Source organism: Panthera uncia, assembly GCF_023721935.1.
Source record: "Panthera uncia isolate 11264 chromosome A1 unlocalized genomic scaffold, Puncia_PCG_1.0 HiC_scaffold_16, whole genome shotgun sequence".
In the NCBI taxonomy this organism is placed as follows: domain Eukaryota; kingdom Metazoa; phylum Chordata; class Mammalia; order Carnivora; family Felidae; genus Panthera; species Panthera uncia.
Genome location: NW_026057576.1, coordinates 8,324,187 through 8,345,640, shown reverse-complemented (window position 1 = coordinate 8,345,640; position 21,454 = coordinate 8,324,187). Strand labels below are relative to the sequence as shown.

The window sequence follows — 21,454 nt, the reverse complement described above, 5'->3', positions numbered from 1 at the left end:
AACCTACTGAGCCACCCAGGCGCCCTATCTCTGTCTTTTAATTGGTGTATTTAGACCACTCACTTTTAATGTGATTATTGATAGGCCTGGATTAGTATCTACGATCTTTGTAACTTTTCTATTAATTGCATTCTTTCTTCGGCCTCTGTGTTGTTTATAACGTAAATCTATCATTCTGTCTCTGTGTTTCTTTTAAACTCAGCCAAAAATTAGGGAGATGCGATTGAAGGAAAACGTGAGCAGTTACATCACCCCCCGTCTATTTTGTTAGCACAGTACTTAGGGTAAGTCTTTGTTTTCAAGAGAACATTGTTACCCGATAAAGTCTCAATGCTTTTGAGTTTTCAATGTTCCTCTTTCTGTTCCTGGTAGAGCGGAAGTGATGGGCTTTCTCTCTCTCTGGGTACTGAATGACAGATACAGTGTGTGTGACTCTTAGGTTTCTGAGATGCGTAATTGCTTTCATGAATTATAGGCAAACTGCTTGCGGTGTATAACATGAATCCTTTTCTTGCTGTCTTAGCGATCGGATTGGCAGGAATCAAATGAAAAATAACAGCTGCTGTGTGCTTTTAAGTTCAAACCTAGTCTCAATTAAGTTTGTGGAATGGGCAGGCCTGTAGTTCACGTGTTAGAACCGCGGGAGGAGAGCAGTATTTGCTTTTTGAGACATCGTCTGGGATGTAACGTAGTGTGGGGCACGCGCCCTCCTCTCCAGGCACAGAGTTTCACTTCCGGACGATGTCCTGTAGATGTCACCATTGCCACTTCTCACAGGGGAAAGTGCCAGGTTCCTGGGTGGAATGAAGAAACACGTCCGACCGCTACACCATTGGATCCTTGAGAAACCAGGACGACCTGTGTCCAGACTCTTCTCTGAAACGGCCAAACTCATTCTGTATCACTTTCACCCTCAGGCTGGCACCTGCTGTTATAAATCACTCTCCCCTTTCAGAAATTCCTCCCTCATTTGGCTTCTGTGAGGGGATTCTCCTGTTTTCCCACCACGTCTTCTCTTTCCTTTCTCTCCTTTTCCTCTGGCCCCACAGCAGCTGTCTTCTTTGCCCCTCTGTACACAGTCTCCTGCCTCTCTCATCCCCTGTGTCACTTCCGTATAAATGGCTCCCACGTTTTCTAGCGCTTCCTTTTTCTCTCCTGACATCGAAACCCATGTTTCCCTCCCTAAGAAGACCCCAGCATCAGAAAGCAGAATCTTGAAAATCAACCAAGGGGGTGAGGCGAGGGCTATGCTGGGTGTGGACGGACGCTGCAGGGAACAGCATCAGCACAGGCGGAATGGTAGTAACCCATAAACTGAGTTGATTTAGGAGAAGCAGAGATTCAGAGCCACAGGTAACTATAAAAACAGAAGCTCCCCCGACCTGAAATTCCTGAGATTGTGGGAGAGACCTAGGATGTTCCCGAAATGTGGAATGGAGTTCTGGACAAGTTCTTCTCAATTTCAAAGGGACAGGTGATATTAGTCTGCAAAGTATACTTTTTGGGGGAAAATGCCCATCCCTACAGGTCCAATGGACCTGGATCCTAAGGGTTCACTGATACACAAAGTGTGCAGTTCCAAAGACACATGAAAAGACAACCTGTGGCCCCTTTAAACGTGTCTGAGCCCCAAACACACATGCGTCTGAAGTTGTTAACACTTAACACGTCACGGTTCTGTGATTCTTGTTTGTGTTATCAGGGCTGGGGTGGGGGGTTGTCACTCATCCTCTGGAGCATCTCGTCCTAGTTAAAGCCTCACGAGCCCCCACCCCGGAACTGGCTCACCACCTTGGTCCTCGGTCCTCTACCTCCCCTCTCCTTCCCACCAAGACTTCTGGTCCTTCTTCTGGCCCTTCTCACCTCTTGCCTGGATTATTAGTTACACCAGCAGAGCCTCCTAACTGTTTTCTCTGCCTGGAATTTTCTTTATACCGTCCATCCCTTATGCTGCTACCATAATGATCTTCCTAAAATGCAGCTTCAAACGCTTCAGTACCCTATCCAGGAGGCCCAGGGCCTCCCGACTGCCTCAAAGAGAGTCCCCAAACCCTTCCTCCTCATGGCGGTCATCATCAGTCCCACACTCCAAGCTTTAGGCAAAGGAGACTCACCCCTTTCCACAGAACCGTCTTGTCCTTTCCCAAGGCTGTGCCTCCCGCGGCACAGGATCTCTCCACCTCTGCCTGATGAAATCTTATTGCTGTCGGAGGCCACTTCGCAAGCATCCGTCCTCTCCGAAGGGCCCCGGTGACCCCGGCTGGAGGAAGACCCTCAGTGCCACACGGCACCCTGCACATCGTGGTTGGAACGAGTGTGTCGCCTCAGGAGTGGGAAGTCAGGGTGTGAGCCTTAGTTTTGAAATGCTCCAGTTAACAAGCAGGTGTTGGTTTCAATGGAACGGTTAGGGTGGACAGCGACGTGCCCCTGGGAGCAGACATAATTAATTCAGACTGTACGTGTGTTGAGAAGGAGGCAGGGTGGGAGCCGTGGAGGGAGGCTCTCAGCATAACTCACTCCAGGAAACAAACGTCTTATTCAAGTCTGTGCTCTCCCTCTCTCGTGGGAGAGACCTAGGTGGAAAGGCGCAAAACGACCCATCATGGCACTCGCCCCCTTTCAGGAAGCAGATGCCAAAAGGGGGGCGAGGCGAGGGCTCAGCCTCATTAAGCAGCTTTCTCTCTCCGTCTCTCTGTGCTGACCCTGTCCCTGAGAAGCTACAGGAGACAGTGATATCCTGACACATTCGCTCATGCCTCAAATGTTCCATAGAAGTTGCTTACTTAATGGGGCGCCTGGGTGGCGCAGTCGGTTAAGCGTCCGACTTCAGCCAGGTCACGATCTCGCGGTCCGTGAGTTCGAGCCCCGCGTCAGGCTCTGGGCTGATGGCTCGGAGCCTGGAGCCTGCTTCCGATTCTGTGTCTCCCTCTCTCTCTGCCCCTCCCCCGTTCATGCTCTGTCTCTCTCTGTCCCAAAAATAAATTAAAAACGTTGAAAAAAAAAAATTAAAAAAAAAAGAAGTTGCTTACTTAAAAATGATTTTCCCGAAGAGAAGGCGGATTTGAAGGGGCACATGCACCCCAATGTTTACAGCGGCGCTACCAGCAATAGCCAAACTATGGAAGAAGCTCAAATGTCCATCGACTGACGAATAGATAAGGAAGACTGGTATACACATACAAGGGAGTATTCCTCAGCCATCAGAAGGAATGAAGTCGTGCCATTTGCAACAACGTGGATGGAACTCGAGTGCATTACGATAAGCAAAATAGTCAGAGAAAGATAGATATAGGATTTCACTCCTATGTGGAATCTGAGAAACACAACAGATGAACATAGGGGAAAGGAAGGAAAAAGAAGACAAAAACAGAGACAAAAACCACCAGGGAGGGAAACCATAAGAGACTCTTACTGTTTGTTTATTTTTGAGAGAGACAGAGAGACAGACAGAGCATGAGCAGCGGAAGGGCAGAGAGAGAGGGAGACACAGAATGTGAAACAGGCTTCAGGCTCTGAGCTGTCAGCACAGAGCCCGACGCGGGGCTCGAACCCAGGAACCGTGAGATCATGACCTGGGCCGAAGTCGGACGCTTAACCAACTGAGCCACTCAGGTGCCCCCATAAGAGACTCTTAAATACAGAGAACAAACTGAGGGCCGCTTGCAGGGGTTGGTTGGGGGGGATGGGGTACATGGGTGATGGGCATTAAGGAGGGCTCCTGTGGGGATGAGCACTGGGTGTTATATGCAAGTGATGAATCACTAAATTCTACTCCTGAAACCATTATTACGCCATATGTTAACTAACTTGGATTTAAATTAAAAAATAAATTAAACATGAAAACATAAAACATAAACAAAACACCTCCTGTTTTCTAGACTGTGATTGTCGCCTAGCGACAGATGAACATAGGGGAAAGGAAGGACGCACTTAACGTGCATCACCCATCACCCGAGGAAGGGCTGAGGATGTTCTGGTATTCAAATTATGCCTCACAGAGTTAGAGGGACTCAGTGAAATCCCAGATCCCGGAGCACGAGAGCCCCTTCACGCCAGTCTTGTCTCCGAAGTGGCACCATCAATGTCCCCGTTTGCTAGAAAAGCCAAGGTCTGGGAGAGTGAACAAACTCGTCTCTCGGAGGAAAGAGGGTCTGGTGGGGAGGCGGCCATACCTCCCATCTCCCCACTGCTGCTTCTTGAAAGTTATCATTGCTTCAACTCCCTTTTACTTGGAGGGGAGTTTGCAGCAATTCATTTATTTTAAAATCAACTTCCAGTGACTCTGAAACAGAGACTTCCTTATCTGTCGGAGGGCGTGGGTCTAAATAGGACAAGTCGCCTGGTCTTGCTCTGTGCCACCTTCCCTACGCTGGCTGCCTCCCTGGCCTGGAGGAAAACTGCACTACATTCTGCATCTTAACATATTATAGAAGCAAGCGCTTTTACTAAAAAGCTTTTAACTGGCCGCCAACCAGGGTCTGGGGAAAGCCTGAGGGCTTCCTTTCAAAAGCAGCAAATGAAACTCCTCTTTCTTCTTCCTTGGCATCCATCTGTATTCAAAAGAGGGATCATCTAATTTTAAAACAAACTATTTGTGACAAAGTGTTAAGAGAGGGGAGTTGAATGGGGGCGATTTCTACCTTTGTTAAATATCTCTTCCTATTCTTTTATTATGAAAGTTATATTATCATCAGTGAAGATGGCTCTTATCAGGAACCAGTACTGGGGATCTTCCAGAAAAGTTGAGAAGGCTTTGCAATTTTAAGTTTTCTTTTCTTTTCTTTTTCTTTTTTTTTAACGTTTATTTATTTTTGAGACAGAGAGAGACAGAGCATGAATGGGGGAGGGTCAGAGAGAGGGAGACACAGAATCTGAAACAGGCTCCGGGCTCTGAGCTGTCAGCACAGGGGCCCGATGCGGGGCTCGAACCCACGGACCGCGAGATCGTGACCTGAGCCGAAGTCGGCACTCAACCGACTGAGCCACCCAGGCGCCCCTTAAGTTTTATTTTCTACATACCTCAATGCTGTCCATTACTGACACCCTAGGCCCCCGGGGTTCTTATGACTTCAAAGAGCTGCTTGGCATGGTTGGGGGTAAGGGGGGATTTCTACCTGTTGATATTGGGAATATTTTGGTATTTGGGGGTTATGCTAAAACTGTCTTAGGCTAGAGCCTTAAGAGAAAAAGCAAACACTCGCTGTAGTCCCAGCAAGGTACTGTGACCACGTTTACTTTTGTGACATATAACTTTCTTCCAGAACAGCAATCACTGCTCTCAATTCACTACATCACCAACATTTCCCACTAGATTAGAGGCAGAAGAACTGTCAGAAGAGCTCACATTTTCTCTAAGCCCTTAGTTACTCAAGGCAAAATTAAGGGGAGAGATGATAGTCACAGGCGTTGTTTATAAGGTGGGGAGGGAGGGCACAAAACACTATTTAAATGGCCATTTCTTTAGGATTTAAGGAGCAACGAAGCTTGCTGTTTTCTGTTTTCGATCAGGTGTAATTCCTGCTCTGAGAGCTCCACTCGATGGAAAAGTCCCTGAAATACAAAATCCCCGGGCTGGTGGACACGATGGCTTCTCTACTGCTTTTGGAGCTCTAGGGCAGACGGTTATCCTGATGAATCCCTGAGTTTAAAATCTGAGCGCAATAAGTGGCTAGATCAAGAAAGCATTTACTTCACAGAGCGATTCGACCTCTGTCTTTTCTCTCTCCTCTCCTTTAGCACACACCCTACTCTGACCAAACAACAAAGCCAAGCGCTCTGACGCAAGAAGTTGAATCTGGGTCGTCCTCACCGTGAGGAGGCTCCGACTGTTACAGAGGGATCACTGTACTTTTAGAAACAGCTACCAAGTGCCCAGGTCTCTATCCACAAATCATTAATATACCAAGAGCTTAAAGAGAGGCAAGAGGACGCCGCTTGGCGGACAACAGACTTTGAGCGTCCCCTTCCCGCGGGTGCGTATGCTCTCCCTTCCCCTTTACTCATCCAGAATCCCGCCTCTGTCCAGTGTGGCTCCTCCAAGTCTCAGACCATTCCCTTCCCACTCAAAGAACTGGGCTTTCACCTGAGCACATACCACTTTTTTATGGCAACAGGTTAAATATTACCTTAGACGGTTTTCTGTTAACATCTGTACATGTGTTAACTTTTTGACAATTGTTTTACTTTCTGTTTTGTCCAATTCTGTATTTTTTCTCCTTAACGACATTAAAGTACCTTGAGGGTTAGAGGGCAGAGGGAGAGGTGATGCATCATCTTGTGGAAAAACATGGGTGTTGAATATGGACTAACCTGTTTTTGTATCATGGCTCCATCCGTCTCTAATTATGCTGTCTTTAGAAGGGCTATACAGTCTCCCTAGGCTCAGTTTCTTCAACTGTCATGTGAAAATAATATCTATACCAGGTAAGGGTGTTGTGAGGCTTACAAGAATATCTATTTATAAATAAATACATATACTATACATATAATTATATATATTCTCTATTTTACATAGAATATATTACATACATATTTTAGATAGAATATATTATACATACTATTATATATATGGTATATACTATTCTACACACACACACACACACACACACACACAATATATATCTAAAGTGCCTAGGACATCGCAGATGGTCAATAAGCAGGAATGATACCGTTATGAAGAGTTCTGCCTGTTACTTTTTTGAAATCTCTATAGAAACTTTCTTTTTTTTTAATCAGAAATGTTTTTAATGGAATGAAAATTAAAACAGAGCATCTCAAAATTTGTGGGTTTTGCTGATACAATTCCTGAAGGGGATTTATAGCTCTACATGGCTTCTAGCAGGAGGAAGAAAATGTTAAAATCAATGATAAAAACTTTCTCCTCAAAAAACAAAAAATCCAATTAAACAAAAAAAATTGTAAGGACCTAAATAATAAGGATAAGAGTAAATACCGATGAAATAGAAAACAATCAATGGAGAAAATCAATGAAGATATAAGTTACTTCTTTGAAAAGATTAGTAAAGTTGATAAGCCTGTGGCCAGACTGATCACGAAAATTAGACCAAAGTCACACATTACAAATACTGTGATGTGTGATTTTGGTCTAATTTTCTTCATGCGGAGAGGCTGCGTTGATAAAAATCTTCCACTCATGTAAGTGACTTGAAAAGTTGAAGTTGCAATATATAAACTATATTGAAAAATGTGTACCCTTAACTAACAACAAAAACATAGAAGAGTGAATATGATGTGGGAAACAAAGGCAGAAGGAAATGGCGGATAAAATTAAATTTCCTTATAACCTGCAGCCCATTGACAAATACTTGAGTCAGGCAGAGCAAAACGTTTCTCCAGGAACTCCCTACCATTTTAATGCTAATACTTTGCTACAGGGAAAAACCACTTTAGCTTGACAATAGCTAGGCCTCCAGTATCCTGAGTGCGTCTTCTTTAGCAAATGAAAATCTCACCGGAAACTTCCCCTGGACTTGACCTACCCCAGCTCCATAGTATATAACCAGTCTCTGCTCTTGGTTCCGGGCAGCTCTTCCTGCCCACGGGTCCTGTCCCCGCACTTTAATGAAATTACCTTTTTGCACCAAAGACGTCTTCAAGGATTCGTTCTTGGCCATTGGCTCTGGACCCCGCGAACGACATTATCACCCCCCACAACCTCATTAAATATAGCAAAATGTTAATAAGTATTAAATATAGATGATGGGTGTTTGGATGTTACACTTTCTACATGTTTGTTTTTAAAATTTTTGTGTGATAGAAGGTCAAATAGTAAAAGCAATATATATATATATATTATATACACACATATGTATATATACATATATACATATACATATATACACATATATACATACGTATATGTGTGTGTGTGTATATATATATATATATATATATATATATATAGGAAAAAAGGAGGCGGATGCATTATTAATGTTTAATAGGCTTATATAGTACACAAATGTTTGGTGATGATTTTCAAGTCTTTTGTATCTATTTAATAAAAAATTAAAAAAAATTAAAAACCATCGTGTACTATCACATTCATAGAGCTAATGATAAAAATGACACAAATCAATATGAAAAATATTGAACAAATGTAATAAATCTTTAGTAAACATAAGATGAAAATAAATACACTCTCAGATATAAATTGTATAAAACTTGCTGCTATAGAGCAAGGCACACTACTTAATACGGGACCCATGTCCGGACTGTTTCCCGGATTGGCCGCCAGGGGATGCTAAAGAGTAATATTCCCCGGAACAAGACAAAGATAAAAAAAAATCATTCAACTCGACTCTAAAAAGTTCAGAGTCATGCTCATTTCGACACCACCCGGAGGCCTGGGACCACAGATTTCAGCAGGTCTGTTTGTCCTGTGGTGAGGACCATGCCTTGCCACAGGGGTGGAGCTCTCTGGAACCAGCACAAGTGAGAGGCTGATGTTAGCACCTCAATGTGGCATCTTGGAATCCCTGGACACTGGGCTCAGGCTGTGTCACAGCTGACAGTTTTCACAACTGCTCTCCCGGGAGCTGTAAAGCATGGGGCAGCAATGGAAGATTCTTATCTAGGCTTCTAATTCCTTTTTTTCTGGTGACTTCCCATACACTGAGACTTACTTCCAATACATACTTAACAGCATCAGCACATTCTGGGAAAAATATGGAGTAGCAGCTGAATAGCTAGCCTAGAAAATTATTTCTAGCCTTAAAGTACACCCCAGGCCACACTCTTTATGTACATATATAATGCAATAAGGGTGGTTTACACTGTGTTTTAACTCTGTATGCCTCGTCTATTCATACGTTCATCCTGCTTGAGAGTAAAATATTTGAGGGCAGGGCTTTGTCAGATCTCCTCGTACTCAAAAAGAATGTCTTTTTTTTTTTTTTTTTTTTTTTCTTTCCAGGGCACCTAGGTGGCTCAGTTGGTTAAGCGTCCAACTTCTACTCAGGTCATGATCTCACGGTTCATGAGATCGAGCCCCACATGGGGCTCTGTGTTCACAGCTCAGAGCCTGGAGCCTGTTTCTGATTCTGTGTCTCTCTCTCTCTCTGCCCCTCCCTGCCTCGTGCTCTGTCTCTCTCAAAAATAAATAAGTGTTAAATTTTTTTTTAAAAAAAGAATGTTTTTCTTCAATAATTGTTTGAAGTACTTTAACCCATTAATTTAATACATTCTCACAACAACCTTGCGAAGCACTATTATTAATCCTATTTAAAAATTGCTTTTAACGTTTATTCATCTCTGAGAGACAGAGCATGAGCGGGAAAGGGGCAGAGAGAGGGAGACACAGAATCTGAAGCAGGCTCCAGGCTCTGAGCTGTCAGTACAGAGCCCGACGCGGGGCTTGAACTCATGAGCTGCGAGATCATGACCTGAGCTGAAGTTGGACGCTCAACCGACTGAGTCACCTAGGCGCCCCAATCATTAACCCTATTTAAAACTGAGAAAACCAAGACTCAAGGATGATTGGTCAGAGGGGACTAGCGGAGACCAAGCAAGGGCTGGGATGTTACTCTTTGCGGTGATGGGACAAGGCTCAGAGAGGGGCAGCTACTTGCTCAAGGTCTTGTTCATAAATGGAGGCAAAGAGGGGCTGACTCCTGCTGGCCCTGTACCCTCGCCACGCTTTGCAGGTGGATATGCTCCAGTGTAGAAACCACATGTGTGTCAAGGTCCAAGAAACACGGTAGAGTCTTCTAACCAGACAAGAAAAGAGATACCGCCTTTTCACGCTGGCTCTAGGGGTCACACGCTTCACAGCTGGCACGATCTGCTCTGAACATTCCCACGCATAACAACGCGCTGGCCTCCCACGAGAGTGACACGGAGCATCTCAGGATCACCAGACCGTGTGACAGAGGGCTCCATCACTGGAGACTACCTGATGGCCGTGCTTCTATTTCCCCGGGTGCCCCACCCCACATCACACCTCCTGGTCTAATCTGGTTGTTACTGGCAAACTCTCCAATCAACTGTCCTTGGGACACATGGTAGCCTGTGTGAAAGCCACTTATGCTCACTTACAGACTTTTTTTTTTTTTTTTTTTAAACATGCTCATTTTTAGTTCTGGGGTTTATCTGGAGAGAGAACTGAGATCAGAAAGACAGAAAAGCACACAATGTGTGGGAGGTGAAATGCCACGGTCGTTTGCGAGGCCTGTCTGGAGCTGCTGGTTGTGATTTACTGAAAAGAAAATGAAATTCATGTCGGTCATCCGTCTTGCTGAAATGTCACGCCGAGTGCAACTCGAGTAGTAGGGAGGTCTGAAGGAGGTGCCTACAAATCACCTGCTAGACCTTTTTGGTCTCTGATTTAAGAGCCATGTGTATGCTGCAGACAAACAAAACTCTTGGTCCGTGGGCCAACGGGGAATATGCTGGGGGCACAGAAATACATAACTCCAGGGAACCAACCCTTGATTTCTGCACAGGAACTAACTCCCTTCTCTGCCACAATGCCATGAATGGGGTCCAAGCGTCCCAAATCGGAAACACAGCACATATTACCAAAATGTCGTATCAACGTCTGTTGCCATGCCTACCCATAGGAAACCTTTATCAAGGATTTGTTATGGGATGAGCATCCGGTGATGTATGGACTAGGTGAATCATTACATTGTACCCCTGAAACTAATATCACACCGTATGTTAACTGCAGTGGAATTAAAATGAAAAACAAACAAACAAACAAAAAGATTTGTTATGACACTGGATGATGGATGGGAAGGGTGATCCAAGAAGGGCGCAGTAACCACGTAAATGTTATCAGAACCTCGGTGAATAACTCTGTGTTCCTCTCTTTATTAAAGATTTGCCAGTCAGTGCAAAAACGCACCTCTAGCTGAAGAACAACAACAACGACAAAAACCCATGCCACTCTTTCTCTAATAAGGAAACTGCTCAGTATTTACAACGGTGAGTCAGGCCTCTTTGGCACCTCAAAACTGTGGAGGTAATTTTAATTCTCACAGGGTCGGGTCTACAGTTACTTGAGTGGTTCACGGTTGACATCGAGAGCAGCAGACCAGAAAGGAAGGTATAAAATACAAATGGGTCATTCGTTGTCAACGTTTTGGTGGGCAAAGAGGCTGAAACTTGAGAAAACTGCCATCTGTTTTTCTTGTCTTTCCTTACACCAACAAATTGGTAATAGGCTCTTTCTGCTGAAAGCGTTAAGGGAAGCAGGAAACACCAACAACAAAAGACGGCTCAGACTGGTACACTAGGGGCACGTCGTGTAGGATATCCTCAAAAGCCGGAGTCCTTCACGCTTTTGCGTGCAGAAGACAAACAAAACCAGTGGGCATGGGGCTACTTCACGTTCTTTGGATTTTCTTCTTTAAATTGGCCATGGCCAGGCATTTAGTTAGTTCATCTTCTTATCTAGAGAGCATTTAGATAGCATTTGTACTTCCTCCCATTTATAGGTACCTGAAGGTCCATATGAGAAACTCAAAATGCCCTGTGCGTTCTTAAAATGCAGACTCAATGTTTGAACCTTGAAGGTGAATGTTCATTTCCCCCCCCCCCCCAAACGTGGCTTGGCCACTTCTTGCTGGAGCACAAATGCATTGAAATCAGATACCAGGCTCCCTCTAACCTCTGTTCCATGCCGAGAGGTGGGAAAGCTTAGCTACACGATGGCTAATAACAGACTCAGTGTCTGGATGGCCCCAGGAGCCTCTGGACAACTTATGCGCTGAGAAGAAGCCAGACCCTTTTTGCATTTTCAGGAAGGCCAAGGGAGCAGAGAGGACGCCCTCCACCCCATGCTGCTCTGTGAACACTGGGCTTGGCCGTGACTCCACGGGCCGGATGCCCCCAGGCCTGGCACACTGAATTTCCCATCAAGGGCCAAAGTGGAACAGCGCTGTGGCCCTGCCTCCCTCTTATCTGAAACGTGCAGAAATTTCAGAATTCGGCCATTTCATCCCTAAAATGCAAACAATCTCCCATTCTCTTCAAAGCACTCCCCTTCAAAATGTTCCTTTAGGTCATTTTCTATCTCTTTTACATAACTTTCCCTTTTGAAATCAAGGTTACTAAATCACTCTTCCCAGACTGATTTCTTTCACACCTAAAAAAAAAAGTATCCGCTTGGCTCCCAGAGCATTAGATGCTGCTGCTGGAGACTGTGCAGGATCTTCTGAAAATCGAACGAAATCTCTAACCCCAGACCCAAACTTAAACGCGCACATATACCCACCCACACACCCACACACCCACACCCACACACACACACACACCCCGATCACCACTACCGCCCTCCCCTCCAGCAAGAAGCCCCTGGACATTCACCAGACGTGGCCTCACCTTTCTGGAGAAATACTGGGTAGACACGGCAAGGGCCTGGAAGCCGCACACGGCCCTCCGCAGCTCCGCCTGGACCAGGACCAGCTGCCTGGCCTGCTGCTGGCACCTGTCTTTCAGCCGCTGCACCAGCTGCCGCTCGGCTTCGCGCACCTGCAGGTCCGGCTTGGGGGAAAAGCCATTTCGGGGAGCCGCTGTCCTCTGTTTGGGGTATCCTGCAGGGGAAAAACAGTCACTTGTGGAAGAACATCCACCCCCCAGCGTGACAACAGCTCTTCGGTGCCGAAGGATTTCATTAAGGGCAAGTGGCCGAGAGGGCACCGCTCACGGTTTGTCATTTCAGGCGCTGAAAGGGAAAAAAAAAAAACCGGACGGGGACTTAAAACATTTGCTCTGTTTACGAGGTTCTCAGTGCAGAGTTTCATCTCAGGAAAAGAATGACAGACAACATTGCCAGATTCCTTCCAGCTCCCTGCATTTCTTCTAGGTTTGCTTAGAGAGACTGATGAAGGGTTTTTTCTTTTCTTTTTTTTTTTTTTCTTCAAGGGATTACTCTGTGAAAATGTCTCATGGGAAATAAATCAGTCAATCTAGGTTGAACTCAGAGTTATAAGCTGGCACCCTTCTAATTGGGCATCCAGGAGCAATGCCTACATGCCCCTTCTTTCCCTTACTGTGGTTGCTCTCTTTGGTGGCAGGGTCAATGACCTCTGCTCCAGGGATTTCTGGCTTTAAATTCCTATGGCATCAATGTTCCCCAAAATACTCCCCCCATGTGACCACTCATGCCACCTCCAGAGCTAAAAGGTCCAGTCCAAGCCACCAGAACCTTTCAGCTTTTTTTTCTTTAATTTTTTTTTTAACGTTTATTTATTTTTGAGACAGAGAGAGACAGAGCATGAACGGGGGAGGGTCAGAGAGAGGGAGACACAGAATCTGAAACAGGCTCCAGGCTCTGAGCCGTCAGCCCAGAGCCCGACGCGGGGCTCGAACCCACGGACAGTGAGATCGTGACCTGAGCCGAAGTCGGACGCTTAACCGACTGAGCCACCCAGGCGCCCCAGCACCTCTCAGCTTTTAACGCAAAGCCCTTCTTCTTTTACTTCTTCTTCTTCTTCTTTTTTCTTACTTCTTTGACTGCACAACAGCCAGAATGATCTTTGTGACTACAAAACAGCTCTTGACCTGCATGGACCCCTCTCTGCGGTGGTGCTCCACTGTGGTATAAAAAAAGTGCTCATTTCTTCCCCTGGCCCACAAACCCTCCGAGATCCCGCTCCTGGATCCAGGCAAACACTATGTGTGGGGAGGCCACTGAAGAAGGAACCAGAAACTCCACCTGGAGCTGGGAACGGGGTGGGGGAGGCTTTCAGGACAATAACTATTAGGTTGACGCTTCGGGGAGTAAAGGCAAGGCTCCAGGGAAGGGCTCAGAGACAGGCACTGCATCATGGTCTAGACCCAAGGGTAAGCGGGTGTCTTCCTCAGAACCCCCATGCTTCCTGGGTGAGCTGCAGACCAGCATGGCGGTGGTGGACGGTGGGCCTGGGTCCCCTAAGCACATTCTTCCCTCTGCTCGGGGAGAGAACGTGACACAGACCCTGAGCACACAATCGTGAATAAGCTTCAACATTTCAAAAGTTCTTTCGTCTCCCCCCTCCCCTCCAAAATATCAGGGAGTAACACAGAAGACACATCAGAAAACGGTCGTCTCCTCAGTCCCCACTACACTGAGGCACAGCAGGTAACAGGCTTACTCTACTGAACACCCAAGTGGCCTCATCTTTCAAGGGGAAAAGACGGTTAACTGATCTAAATGCTTCTGATTGTTGATGTAATGGTAACCACGCTAATTTTAATGAAATCTTCCCCTTAAGAAATCATCTGAGATCACAATGCAACCTCACATACATCTTAGACTATTATGGCTTAATGGAGTAGTAGAACGTGAAATTAATGCTCCCTTAAAACGATCTTTATGACAGTGCTGTACAGAATAATCCAGGAAAGTCACTTGCTTGTTGGAGGCACATCAATCTTAATATGTGCTTAATCCTAACATTCTCAGTACTGATAACAAAAGAAAAATAATTACTAACAACACGTGGGAGGTTTTACTGCTGCCTGAATTAAACTCTAAGACACAGCCTAAGACCCAGGGTAGATTTTTTTCATGATGACTGTTTACCATTTTATTGGTGTGGACGGTGATTTTATTGAAAAAAATTGTTTTCGTGTTTATTTATTTTTGAGAGACAGATAGACAGAGAGTGAGCAGGGGAGGGGCAGAGGGAGAGGGAGACACAGAATCCGAAGCAGGCTCCAGACTCTGAGCTGTCAGCACAGAGCGGGATGCGGGGCTCAAACTCACGAACTGTGAGATCACGACCCGAGTCGAAGTCGGACACTCAGCTGACTGAGCCACCCAGGCGCCCCACGTGTGGCTGGTTGATTTTCTAAAACCCTCCAGTGTTTCATGGGACCACCAAACTGATGTTCTGAGCCCAGACAGAGGTTCCCCTAAGAACATCAGCACCTGGGATCAACACACAAGTGTGAAATCTGTGGCTTTCAGACGCCCAACTACTTTATGGAACCAATCTTCCTTTGGGATTCTTGGTCAGCTGTCCATCTGGCACCCAACAAAAACCAGTATTGTTTCTTGGGCTGTAGTTTCTATTAAGTATGTCGATAGTTAGCTCCCTGAAGTATTGTTCTGTCGCGTACTTTCCCGTCCACCCACGTGTCACACCGTCCCCAGGACCGTGCGTGAGGACAGCCGCACGGGCTCATCTACCATCTTGGAAACGGAGAGCTTATGTCGAAATGAAATGACTGCACGCAGCCAGCATCGCCTGTCTCGCAAAAAAACAAAAAACAAAAAACAAAAGAAAAACGACTGAGGGTTCTGTTTGCTTCTACTATCTTCTTCTAAAAGCCAGCACGTAATGGAGCTAAAATACCAATCGGCTTAGGAAGTAAGGGTTGGTAAGGGAGCATGAGGGAAAACTTCCGGAAGGCAGTGATCACGTGTTGCTCATGGAGAACACGCTTGGCACTGACAGGAGGTGTGCTGAGGTGCCTCACTTCTGACCTCTTACACCCGTGTTTTTCTGGAGGAGCCAGAGAAATGCTTTAAATGGGGGAGGGGGGGCATGCCATGTCCCCTGAGGACACCTCCAGGTGCCGGAAGGCTTTGTTATCACCTCCTTCCCTACTCCTTGCAGTATTTATATATAGCTTCTACGGTGGTCAGAGCTTCCAAGCAGGCAGATATGCCACTGGCCTCTCTCCGCAGTCAGGCGGAGCCTCGTAGGTGTGTTCGGCCTCTTTCCCCCAAAATCTGTCTCCTACCATAGCCTTCCGATTTCCACTCCATTGAACTAGGAAGCTGATTAATGAATAAAGACTTTCAAATGAGGCTTATTGATGGTTTTGGAGTCTTTAAATGAAGTGGAAAAGAGAGTAGCAATAACCAGTCTTTTAAGGAGTGCCCCTTATACACTTCCCAACTGTTAGTGAGCCTTATCCCCAAGGCCACTCTTCCATACAAAGTCTGTGAACAGAAAAACTAGACCAGTGTCTTGCCACGACCTACAGACAGAGATGATTTCACATGTACACTTCGTGTCGTATGTTTTGTGGGGATCCAAAATGTCTGACAGCTTTTACTGAGCACCTACTCTGTGAGGGACATAGGCAAAGTCCAGCGGGGAGGGCAAAGGAATGAGGCCCCGTCTGTGACGTGAGGCAATCCATTGTCCAGGGGCCCAGCCTGGATTTCAAGCTTCTGAGTCCTTGTCCAGGCCTCCTACCACTTCAGCAAGCCGCTGGCCCACTCCACAGCATCTCTGACAGATCTCACAGGTTTGGGGCACATTCTAAATCCAGAACACTCTCCCATTATCGTAATCTTGCCCCAATCACAATTTCTTTTCAGCCACCTAAGGGCCGGACAGAATCTGTGATCATCCCAGTGACATCTGGCAGCTCAGGGGAAAAAGCCAGTAACCTTCTATTCTCACAAAGGTGAATGCAAGCCGCTTGCGTGCAAAGGCAGAGCACTGGGGAGAATGCAGCCCTTAAAAATGGAAAGAGAATATTAAAAATTCATCCGCAGCCATCCGCTCACTATCTAGAGGATTCTAATGGATGGAAAAGCTTGGTTTAATTTTAAAGCTGGAAGCTTAACTGACGTGATAAACAGTACAGCACTGGAATCTGTGTATTTACAACATCAGAGAAGGCCCATGGCCTTAATCCCTGTAAATAAGAAGGACAGGACACAGCTTAGATAGATAGCCTTCTGACTTAGGGAAAAGCACTTCATGAGTTTGGCCAACATCCTAGCAGAAAGGAAATCTGTTTCTTGCACACTGGCACCAGCAGGACCCCCTAGGTAGCACATCTGCCCAGTTCTTTGTGGTCTTGGATAGGCATTATGTTCCTGAAGCAGATCTAAATTTATTCCAGAAAATTCTGCCACATAACACAGTATTTTCCGACTTAGTCCTGGCACTTGCTGGCCTGAGGTTGGCTAAGGGCGGGGAAGGTGAAGAACAAATGACAGGAGGGTGGTAGGACATTTCCTTCGAGCCAGTCCTGAGCACGGGTGAGGGCAGGAATTACTAAACTGGGTACCGACCTGCTATGCTCTAGAAAGGAGAGGTTTCCATCTCCCATTCCAAGGAAGGAGTGGATTCTTTTCTATATTGATGGATAAGTGAACAACAACAAAAAAATCCCCAGAAGTTATAATCAGGGTTTCTAAAGCCAACTATAAAAATTTGTTACTATAATCCCTTCTTCTAGACAAAATAAAGAGTGACATAAAAATATTCTCATCTTCGGGAAATTTCTTAGTACTTATAAGAGGTATAGGTAGCAAGGTAAATCTGAACTTCTTTCTCCAAGGGTGAAAATATCATGGTTTAATAGTACTATAGCAATTGCTAAATTTTGATATTCAAAAATGTAACTACTTTCGGCCAAGATGGAGTGAGAAGGATCAGACTTACCTTCTGATCTAAAACAAACCCAAAAAACTCAGCCCAAATATATAAGACAATGGTTTTTAAGACGTCAACATTAGGCAATGAAGTACGGGGATCCTGAGCCAGAAAGCAAAGGAGGTGATCCCTATAATTGCCTCAGCCTATTTCCTGGAATGACTTTCCAGGCTGTGGTATGAGTCAGGGAGCCCATGTGGGGCCTGGTGGTTACCCCAAGTTGAGAGAACGGAGCTGGGGGTTCAGGGAGCTGAGGGCTCAGAGGTCACAAGGCAGATTTAGCAGAGAGAACGTCACTCCACAGAGAGAGCACTCTGGACACGCACAGAGGGTCCCCTCGAGTCTTTGGCCAAGTTCTGATCATTGCATGCCTGGGAAGAGAGGGTCCAAGACCAGGGAAAGAATTCCCCAAATGACTGCAGGAAACGAGTCCTCAGAGCTCATGGAGGCTCAGAATTTGTTCCTGTTCCCATCAGCCAGAATGGAAAACCTTGTAATTCAGGGGGCAATGGATAGTATACCCAAAAGGGTCTTGGCTGTAATACAGTAAAATTAGCTCTGGACTGATCACTAGTTGGGACCGGCATAACAAAGCCAACAACCAAGCCCCAAAATAACTGAACTCTTTGCAAGTAACATAGTTTTATTTAAGAACAAAGCTTAAGAATATTCATAGGAATTAAAAATCCACTACCCAACAAGGAAAAATTTACAATGTCTGGCATCTAAAAAAACTCTCAGGCACGGAAATAAGCAGGGACATATAACCCATAAGGAGGAGAAACGCAATGAAGTGAGGCCCACAAGAAATGATGCAGATGATTAACAGTTATTTGTGACTGCATTCCATATGTTCAAGAAGCGAGTGGAACGACTGAATATGTCAAGTAGAAACAAAGCGATTTAGGAAAAAAAAGGCCTAAATAAAAATTCTTGAGATTGGAAACTCAAATGTCTGAAGACAAAAAATACACAGAATGGGATTAAGAGTAGATTTAGACATGACATAAGGAAAGATTGTAACATGAATGTTCATAGCAGCATTATCACAGCAGCCCCAACACTGGATACAACCCAAATGTCCATCAATTGATGAATGTAAATTATCGAATGTGATATATCCATGTACTGGAATATTATTCAGCGGAAACTAAGAATAAAATACCGCCTCATGCTTTAACATGAATGAGCCTCAAAAACATTTATGCAAAGTCAAAGAAGCCAATACAAAAGGTCACACACATGTTGTACGATTCCATTTATATGAACTGTCCAGAATAAGCAAACCCATAAAACAGAAAGTACACTGATGGCTGTCAGGGGCCCTACGAGCTGAAAGTGGTCCCCGACTCTAAACAGGAACCTCAGTCTTATAACTACAGTGAACTGGTTCTACCGACAACCTGAATGCATTTGAAAGTGGCTTTTTCCTCCAGAGCCTCTGGTCAAGAACTGAGCCCCGCTGACATATGATTTCAGCCTTGTGATACTTTGAACGCAGAACCCACGGAAGCCACACCTGGACGTCTAACCTACAGAACTGTGACCAGTAGAACAAACAAATGGGTGCTATTTAAAAAAAAAAAAAAAGAAAGAAAGAAAAAGGAAAGGAAAATTAGTAAGAGAAACTATCCAAAATGAAACACTCAGAAAAAAAAGAGTGAAAGAAACAAACAATGTTATCCGTTTGGACAGGAGCTGTGAATCAACTTCAAGTGGCCTGATGTGTATACAGTTGGAGTCCCTGAAGAGGAGGGGTCAGGCCTGAACGTGTCTGAGGAAATGATAGGCAACCCACTTTCAAACCGTATGAAAACTGTATACCCACAGATCTAAGATTCACAGCAAACCTCAAGCACAAAAACCACGAAGGGAAGGACACCAAGGTATAGCATAATCATGTTGCTCACAACCGGTGCTGAAGAGAACAGCTCTCAAACAGCCAGAGAAGATGCCTTATGTACAGAGAAACAAAGATAAGGAGAGCCGTGGAAAGACATCTTTAAATACTTCAGAGGGGGGAAAATGCCAACTTGAATTCTGAACACAATAAAAGTATCTATGAAAAATGAAGGTACACAAACACAGAAAGATTCCACCACCAGAAAAGCTCTGCCACCAAGAAGGTCAGAGAAAATCCTTTAGGTAGAAGAACAATGGGACCAGCTGGGAATCTGGGTCTGCAGAGAGAATGACAACTACAGGGATAAGTCTAAAAGACTTTTTTCTCATTGAAATCTCCTAGAAAGAAAACAGCATCGACAGTCAACAGGAACAGTGCAGTGCTGGTTTAGGACACACGTGGAAGGAAAGTGTTGGAATACAGGAGCACACATGTCAGGAGAGGGACGTAAGTATACAGTTGGGAGATTCTTACATAGTTGAGCCTTGAACAATGCAGGGGTGAGGGGTAACAGCCCCTGGTGCAGTTGAAAATCCACATATAACTTTTGACTCCCCCCTCCTCCAAACTTAACTGCTGAGAGCCTACTGTTGACTGGAAGCCTTTCTGATGTCACAGTCAACTGATTAACACATAGTTTGTGTGCTGTATGTATCCAACATTGTAGTCTTACGATACAGTAAGCTAGAGAAAAGAAAATGTCATTAAGAAAATCATAAGGAAGAGGAAATATACTTATAATACTGTACTGTATCTACTGAAGAAAATTCGTGTGTAAGGGGACCTGCACAGTTCTAACCCATGTTGTTCAAGGATCAACTGCATTATATGTGAAGTGACATGACATTGCCTCAAGGCAGAATGTGAAAAGTTAAAGACAAAAACTAGGAACCCTAAAGCAACCACTAAAATAACCCAATAAGATACAGGTCTCTAAGACATCAATAAAGGGGACGAATGGAATAATAAAAAATTAATTAATATAAAAGAAGGCAGCAAAATAGGGAAAAAACGAAAAAACAATATGTGAGATGGCTAGGAAATAATAGGCAGACGGCAGAGTTAATCCCAATCAAATCCATAACATTAAATGTCCATCAAAGGCAAAGCTTTCAGATTAGAGAAAAATACAAGAGCCAATTATATGCTGCCTGTAAGAAACCCACTTAAAAATAGAGAGACACCAGGTGACAGGGAGAAGTGTGCAAGGAGGTACAACCATGTTGAACTAATGGAAGGCTGGAGTGGGACAACTAATACTTAATAAAGTGGATTTCAGGGAAAAGCATATTACCAGGAATAAACAGGGTCATTTCCTAATAATAAAGTGGGCAATTCATCAAAATGATAAATGGCCCTAAAGGTTTAAGCACCTAATAGCAGAGCTTCAAAATGCAGGAAGCAAATAATGATAGAACCGAAAGGAGAAATGGACAAGTCCACAATTATACTCTGAGATTTCAACAGCCTTCTCTCAATTCCGAAGAGAACATGTAGACAGAAAATCAGTAAGGATATAGAATACTTGAATTATGCTATCAGCCAACTTGACCCATGACATCTGTAGAATGCTTCACACAGATACGGTGGACTAGACATTTTCTCAAGTGTGTGTGAGTCATTTAGTGAGACAGACCTTGTTGTGAGTCATAAAACACGTCTCAGTTCATTTAGAAGGATCCAGATAATCCAAAGTATATTCTCCAACCACGATGGGATTAAATTAGAAGTCAAATCAGAGAGATCTGGAAAGTCCCAAATATCTGCAAACACACTTCAAAATAATCATGAGTTAAGAAGAAGTCACAAAAGGAAATTTAAAAATAGTTTGAACCCAATGAAGATGAAACCCAGCACATCAAAATTTGTGCACTATAACTGAAGCAATGCATAAAGGGAAATTTATTGTACTAAATACACACATTAGAAAACAAAGAAAGATTTTATTTTTTATTTTTTTATATTAAATTTTTTCAATGTTTATTTATTTTTGAGACAGAGAGTGTGAACAGGAGAGGGGCAGAAAGAGAGGGAGACAGAATCTGAAACAGGCTCCAGGCTCTGAGCTGGCAACTCAGAGCCCAACACGGGGCTCGAACTCACAAACCGTGAGATCGTGACCTGAGCCGGAGTCGGATGCCTAACTGACTGAGCCATCCAGGCACCCCTAAAAAGAAGAAAGATTTTAAACTAATGATATTAG

At 44.6% G+C, this 21,454-nt stretch overlaps 1 protein-coding gene across 1 annotated transcript in view; it reads right to left on the bottom strand.

Moving 5' to 3' along the window:
- Positions 1-21,454, bottom strand: part of MTUS2 (microtubule associated scaffold protein 2) — a 495,531-nt gene that overhangs the window by 121,061 nt on the left and 353,016 nt on the right. Inside the window, 1 exon segment of the mRNA XM_049647388.1 lies at positions 12,343-12,554. Within this exon segment, the coding sequence (XP_049503345.1) occupies positions 12,343-12,554 (212 nt within the window).